The sequence below is a fragment of the Salvelinus alpinus genome, chromosome 11, assembly GCF_045679555.1.
Source record: "Salvelinus alpinus chromosome 11, SLU_Salpinus.1, whole genome shotgun sequence".
Classification (NCBI taxonomy): Eukaryota; Metazoa; Chordata; class Actinopteri; order Salmoniformes; family Salmonidae; genus Salvelinus; species Salvelinus alpinus.
Genome location: NC_092096.1, coordinates 13,401,432 through 13,409,327, shown reverse-complemented (window position 1 = coordinate 13,409,327; position 7,896 = coordinate 13,401,432). Strand labels below are relative to the sequence as shown.

Genomic DNA, 7,896 nt, shown 5'->3' with positions numbered 1-7,896 from the left:
TGTTGTGTTACAGCCTGAATTCAAAACGGATTCATATGTTTTATTCCCATTTTCCCACAATACCCCATAATGACAAAGTGAAAACATGTTTTTTAGAAGAAAAAAAAATGGTGCATATTTCTTAAAAATAAAAAACGGAAATATCTTATTTACATAATAGTTTTAAATTCAGGCTGTAACCCACTAAGATGTTGGAAAAAGTCAAGGAGTGGGAATACTTTCTGAAGGCGCTGTATGTCTCAGAACTTTCTCCGTAGCCTCGTCAACTCGAGATGTGTGGTGAAATGTACAAATGTACAATACAATACAATACAATACAAATGTACAATACAAATATGTCATTGCATGCGGCATATTGACATTTTCATTGCGGCAAAAGTGGGAAGCAAGAGGATGATTAGCAGGCTATATAGTACATTTGCATACTAGGAGCGATAACCGCGTGCGTGCGGTAGGCTTTATACACGTCCCCGTCCCGAGATCATTCACGCGCTCAGCTCCGCTTAGCTCACTGATTTTGAATGGCGTTGAGTGACGTCACGAAACGCGGCACACTGGTGAGACTGTTTAAAGCGGTGAAGCATTTCAGGATGGATCTCAGAGACTAGGAACAGAGGGACACGCTGTCTGAACACTCCATGCGCCCCAGACAGAAGGCTTGATACATCGACACATACAGACAGCCGCAGACTGAGAGACTTGGAAGGATTTACTGAAACGGCGGCAAACTCTTATTTAAGTTGTTTACAGCACATGTGATTAAGTTTTTTTCCTCTAAAAAACGGTGGAGATGTTGCATCCCCGTAAAGTTTTAATCATCTTATTGCTGGTGGTCGCGGAATGCGGAGCGATATCGCAGATGGGGGCTCAGGTCGGCGACTGCCCGTCCCGCTGTCACTGCGAGGAGGACGGCATGCTTCAGCGCGTCGACTGCTCGGATCTCGGGCTCACGGAAATCCCAGCCAACCTTAGCGTCTTTACTTCTTATCTGTAAGTCTCATTTTGGCTATTTTGTGCTTCGTGAGCGGTGAGAACGGGGCACCTGTGCACTTGGCACGGCACGGGCTTCTAGCCTACTAACTAACCAACTAGGAAAGAGCGCTTGTTTTCGTGCGTCTCTCTCTCTTTACTACAGTAATGAAGGATAGTCAACTTTGACAGATATGAAGCCAGCCTCATTTGGTCTCGGCTCGCAGAGAGAGTAACGTGCAAGCTGTTTTCCAAATGTTAACCTTCACGTGGTACTTGTCAGGCAAAGAAACTACGGATAGGATTTAGTTGCATAAAGTCTACATTTTCTTTGCGTGTTTGGTCTGAATTTACACCAGATGATTTTGTAAACCATTTTAGATTTACAAATATTATTTGAAAAAAAAATCCCAATGCTGATTAATTTAACGAGGCAAGTCAGTTATGAACAAATTCTTATTTTCAATGACGGCCTAGGAACAGTGGGTTAACTGCCTTGTTCAGGGGCATAACGACAGATTTTGTACCTTGTCAGCTCAGGGACTCGATCTTGTAGCCTTTCGGTTAATAATCCAACGCTCTAACCACTAGGCTACCTGCCCCTAACTGCCGCTAACTTTAAACATAACTTAATCAACAATGGCTCAGTTGGTTCAATCATGGTGCAACTCCAGAATTATTGTATCAATTATTTACATGGGCCACGTAGCCTACTGAGTAAATGCTTAAGTTAAGTTGGATAAAGTTAATGCTGAATTAACACGTTTTTCCCCGGTTCTATTACTGTTATTAATTAAATGCAGGTCTTATGCATACTTGTGTTGTATTGTGGAGTTGTTATACTTGTGTTGTATTGTGGAGTTGTTATACTGTGTTGTGGAGTTGTTATACTGTGTTGTGGAGTTGTTATACTGTGTTGTGGAGTTGTTATACTGTGTTGTGGAGTTGTTATACTGTGTTGTGGAGTTGTTATACTGTGTTGTGGAGTTGTTATACTGTGTTGTGGAGTTGTTATACTGTGTTGTGGAGTTGTTATACTTGTGTTGTATTGTGGAGTTGTTATACTGTGTTGTGGAGTTGTTATACTGTGTTGTGGAGTTGTTATACTGTGTTGTGGAGTTGTTATACTGTGTTGTGGAGTTGTCATACTTGTGTTGTGGAGTTGTTATACTGTGTTGTGGAGTTGTTATACTTGTGTTGTGGAGTTGTTATACTGTGTTGTGGAGTTGTTATACTGTGTTGTGGAGTTGTTATACTGTGTTGTGGAGTTGTCATACTTGTGTTGTGGAGTTGTTATACTTGTGTTGTGGAGTTGTTATACTGTGTTGTGGAGTTGTTATACTTGTGTTGTGGAGTTGTTATACTTGTGTTGTGGAGTTGTTATACTGTGTTGTGGAGTTGTCATACTTGTGTTGTGGAGTTGTTATACTTGTGTTGTGTTGTGGAGTTGTTGTGTTGTGTTGTGGAGTTGTTGTGTTGTGTTGTGGAGTTGTTGTGTTGTGTTGTGGAGTTGTTATACTGTGTTGTGGAGTTGTCATACTTGTGTTGTGGAGTTGTTATACTTGTGTTGTGTTGTGGAGTTGTTGTGTTGTGTTGTGGAGTTGTTGTGTTGTGTTGTGGAGTTGTTATACTGTGTTGTGGAGTTGTCATACTTGTGTTGTGTTGTGGAGTTGTTATACTGTGTTGTGGAGTTGTCATACTTGTGTTGTGGAGTTGTCATACTTGTGTTGTGTTGTGGAGTTGTTATACTGTGTTGTGGAGTTGTTATACTGTGTTGTGGAGTTGTTATACTGTGTTGTGGAGTTGTTATACTTGTGTTGTGGAGTTGTCATACTGTGTTGTGGAGTTGTTATACTGTGTTGTGGAGTTGTTATACTGTGTTGTGGAGTTGTTATACTGTGTTGTGGAGTTGTTATACTTGTGTTGTGGAGTTGTTATACTTGTGTTGTGGAGTTGTCATACTGTGTTGTGGAGTTGTTATACTGTGTTGTGGAGTTGTTATACTTGTGTTGTGGAGTTGTTATACTGTGTTGTGGAGTTGTTATACTGTGTTGTGGAGTTGTTATACTGTGTTGTGGAGTTGTTATACTGTGTTGTGGAGTTGTTATACTTGTGTTGTGGAGTTGTTATACTGTGTTGTTATACTTGTGTTGTGGAGTTGTTATACTGTGTTGTGGAGTTGTTATACTGTGTTGTGGAGTTGTTATACTGTGTTGTGGAGTTGTTATACTGTGTTGTGGAGTTGTTGTGTTGTGTTGTGGGGTTGTTGTGTTGTATTGTGGAGTTGTTATACTTGTGTTGTGTTGTGGATATCTTTGGATCTTACAATATTATTAGAACATCTGAAATCCCAGGTGGAGTTTTTATCCCATGTAACAGAAACAGAACATCACTTTAAAAAAAAAATATTATTATCATCTGATTTCAGAAACACAACCCACAGCCCCATGTTTAGTCTAGTTGCCCTGATCCTGACCCAGCTACATAAAAATACATTTTAAAACATACATTCCTGGTGGTGTCGGTTCTCTCTATATTCCCCTGTCATCTATGACAATTCAACAAGACACATAGAGATTTCACAGCTCCCCAGGAATAGCAGGCTCACTGCATGGCATGGAGAGCTACAGTATGTCTGGCTGCCAAGCTAGCACACCGTCCTGGCAGGACGTGGACCAGCTCTCAGTATGGACCAGCCTGCCTGGCCCTGCAACGCTGGCATCAGACAGACAGGCATATCTTGATGTTTCACACACCTCAGAGGACGAAAGATGAGAGAGCTGGTTGGCCGCTCTTGCTCTCTTTCTCTCTTTCTTTCTCTCTTTCTCTCTCTTTCTTCCTCTCTCTTTTTTTCTCTTTCTTTCTCTTTCTCTCCTTCACCCCTTTATTCCTCTGTCTCTCTCTGTCTTATTCTCTCACTCGTTTTCTCTCACTCTCTCTATCCGTCTCACTGTACCCTTTCTATCTTTCTCTCTGTCCAGTGGAGAGGTGACGGGCTGGCTCCTGTGCTCTCTGTTTCTCTCTGTCCAGTGGAGAGGTGACGGGCTGGCTCCTGTGCTCTCTGTCTCTCTCTGTCCAGTGGAGAGGTGACGGGCTGGCTCCTGTGCTCTCTGTTTCTCTCTGTCCAGTGGAGAGGTGACGGGCTGGCTCCTGTGCTCTCTGTTTCTCTCTGTCCAGTGGAGAGGTGACGGGCTGGCTCCTGTGCTCTCTGTGTCTCTCTGTTTCTCTCTGTCCAGTGGAGAGGTGACGGGCTGGCTCCTGTGCTCTCTGTGTCTCTCTGTTTCTCTCTGTCCAGTGGAGAGGTGACGGGCTGGCTCCTGTGCTCTCTGTGTCTCTCTGTTTCTCTCTGTCCAGTGGAGAGGTGACGGGCTGGCTCCTGTGCTCGCTGTGTCTCTCTGTTTCTCTCTGTCAATTCAATTCAATTCAAGGGGCTTTATTGGCATGGGAAACATGTGTTAACATTGCCAAAGCAAGTGAGGTAGATAATATACAAAAGTCAAATAAACAATAAAAATGAACAGTAAACATTACACATACAGAAGTTTCAAAACAATAAAGACATTACAAATGTCATATTATATATATGCAGTGTTGTAACAATGTACAAATGGTTAAAGCATCTGTCTCTCTCTTCCTTTCTGTCTGTCTCCTTCTCTGTCTCTCTCTCTGTTTCTCTCTGTCTCTCTCTGTTTCTCTCTGTCTCTCTCTTTCTCTGTCTGTCCGTCTCACTCTCTGTCTGTCTCACTCTGTCTGTCTCTCTTTGTCAGTAACACCAGGAACAGTCCTGTCTGAGGTGTTGAGAGTTCTGTCATCAATTTTCCCCAGCACTTTGTCTCACTTGTGGCGGCTGGGCAGCACAGGCAGAAGAGTGCAGTTAGCTGTAGCAGGGCAGAGCAGACTCTTTTAAAGCATCGTTTGACTTCCTTCTGTCTGAGCTATTCTGAAGGTGTTAAGGTCCGTGCTCCAATCAGCATTAGATTAAGTATATGCATGACGTCTGTTGTCCACTACTTCTATAGGGATACGTTAAGCCTGATGTGACACTACTTCTATAGGGAAACGTTAAGCCTGATGTGACAGTCCTTCTATAGGGATACGTTAAGCCTGATGTGACACTACTTCTATAGGGAAACGTTAAGCCTGATGTGACAGTCCTTCTTTAGGGAAACGTTCAGCCTGATGTGACACTACTTCTATAGGGAAACGTTAAGCCTGATGTGATAGTCCTTCTATAGGGAAACGTTAAGCCTGATGTGACAGTCCTTCTATAGGGAAACGTTAAGCCTGATGTAACAGTCCTTCTATAGGGAAACGTTAAGCCTGATGTGACACTACTTCTATAGGGAAACGTTAAGCCTGATGTGACTCCTTCTATAGGGAAACGTTAAGCCTGATGTGACACTACTTCTATAGGGAAACGTTAAGCCTGATGTGATTGTCCTTCTATAGGGAAACGTTAAGCCTGATGTGACACTACTTCTATAAGAAATGTTAAGCCTGATGTGACACTACTTCTATAGGGAAATGTTAAGCCTGATGTGACAGTCCTTCTATAGGGAAACGTTAAGTCTGATGTGACACTACTTCTATAGGGAAACGTTAAGCCTGATGTGACTGTCCTTCTATAGGGAAACGTTAAGCCTGATGTGACAGTCCTTCTATAAGAAACGTTAAGCCTGATGTGACACTGCTTCTATAGGGAAATGTTAAGCCTGATGTGACAGTCCTTCTATAGGGAAACGTTAAGCCTGATGTGACAGTCCTTCTATAGGGAAACGTTAAGCCTGCAATACAAGGTTGATGTGACAGTCCTTCTATAGGGAAACGTTAAGCCTGCCATACAAGGTTGATGTGACAGTCCTTCTATAGGGAAACGTTAAGCCTGAAGTGATGTGACAGTCCTTCTATAGGGAAACGTTAAGCCTGATGTGACAGTCCTTCTATAGGGAAACGTTAAGCCTGATGTGACACTACTTCTATAGGGAAACGTTAAGCCTGATGTGACTCCTTCTATAGGGAAACGTTAAGCCTGATGTGACACTACTTCTATAGGGAAACGTTAAGCCTGATGTGACTGTCCTTCTATAGGGAAACGTTAAGCCTGATGTGACACTACTTCTATAGGGAAACGTTAAGCCTGATGTGACAGTCCTTCTATAAGAAACGTTAAGCCTGATGTGACAGTCCTTCTATAAGAAATGTTAAGCCTGATGTGACACTACTTCTATAGGGAAATGTTAAGCCTGATGTGACAGTCCTTCTATAGGGAAACGTTAAGTCTGATGTGACACTACTTCTATAGGGAAACGTTAAGCCTGATGTGATTGTCCTTCTATAGGGAAACGTTAAGCCTGATGTGACAGTCCTTCTATAAGAAACGTTAAGCCTGATGTGACACTGCTTCTATAGGGAAATGTTAAGCCTGATGTGACAGTCCTTCTATAGGGAAACGTTAAGCCTGATGTGACACTACTTCTATAGGGAAACGTTAAGCCTGATGTGACTGTCCTTCTATAGGGAAACGTTAAGCCTGATGTGACACTACTTCCATAGGGAAACGTTAAGCCTGATGTGATAGTCCTTCTATAGGGAAACGTTAAGCCTGATGTGACAGTCCTTCTATAGGGAAACGTTAAGCCTGCCATACAAGGTTGATGTGACAGTCCTTCTATAGGGAAACGTTAAGCCTGCCATACAAGGTTGATGTGACAGTCCTTCTATAGGGAAACGTTAAGCCTGATGTGACAGTCCTTCTATAGGGAAACGTTAAGCCTGCCATACAAGGTTGATGTGACAGTCCTTCTATAGGGAAACGTTAAGCCTGCCATACAAGGTTGATGTGACAGTCCTTCTATAGGGAAACGTTAAGCCTGCCATACAAGGTTGATGTGACAGTCCTTTACAGCGCAGACTTTTCCATCCATCATCCTTCCTCTCTGCAGACTGAGCCCTGTGAGCATTACACAGCTGGTAAATAGCCCTCAAGAGGCACACACACGTACACACATACACACACACACACACACACACACACACACACACACACACACACACACACACACACACACACACACACACACACACACACACACACACACACACACACACACACACACACACACACACACACACACACACACACACACACACATATATTAAATAGAGTTAAATATAGTAACTGAGCGTTGCTCGTAAAGCATCTGAACGTTGGCCAAAAGTGTTTCAAAACAGTCACCTTTTTGTTTGGGGCAGATCATTTGAAATCAACACCTCATGGTGGGTACCTGGAGAAGTGACAAGTGGGAGGGCATGGGAGTTTGTGGTGGTGGTGGGTGGGGGGGGGGTAGGAGAAGGGAGGTAACCGCTGTAAAAGTACTACAAATAATAGCAGAGGGGGAAAAAAAGCTTTGCAAGTCATAACTTATAGGGCCCATAAAGAGACGTGCCTGAGGCAGGTGGAAGATTAAACACATAGAAAGTCTATTTTAAGCATCACATTGAAGCTTGTGATTTAAAAAAAAACAATTCACGTACTTGAAGATTTAAGCTTTTCACTTTGTCCTTCCGAATGAAGGGTCTAACCTCCATCACTGATAGACTACATCGTTCTTCACCGAGGGAATTTGTTTTCTTTCTCCCTGCAATCGGTGCGTGTTTGTGTTGCAAAGCCATGTGAACTTACGGGTTTATGCTTATGCAGCTGTCAAACAGTTTACCACCGCTGTTTGAATGCAATATACGCAATGAGAACAACCTTGTTAGATATATGTCTCTCTCTCTGTCTCTCTCTCTCTCTCTCTGTCTCTCTCTCTGTCTCTCTCTCTCTCTCTCTCTCTCTCTCTCTCTCTCTCTCTCTCTCTCTCTCTCTCTCTCTCTCTCTCTCTCTCTCTCTCTCTCTCTCTCTCTCTCTCTCCTTTCAGTAAAACA

At 42.9% G+C, this 7,896-nt stretch overlaps 1 protein-coding gene across 2 annotated transcripts in view; it reads left to right on the top strand.

Annotated features, from left to right (window-relative positions):
* The first annotated feature begins 594 nt into the window (after positions 1 to 594).
* LOC139533593 (leucine-rich repeat-containing G-protein coupled receptor 5-like) overlaps positions 595 to 7,896 on the top strand; it is a 187,018-nt gene continuing 179,716 nt past the window's right edge. Inside the window, exon 1 of one of the 2 annotated variants that reach the window (XM_071331740.1) lies at positions 595 to 990. In XM_071331740.1, coding sequence (XP_071187841.1) covers positions 791 to 990 — 200 coding nt within the window. In that variant the 5' untranslated portion in view covers positions 595 to 790. The remainder of the gene's footprint in view (positions 991 to 7,896) is intronic. The other variant, XM_071331741.1, reaches the window with a different exon arrangement.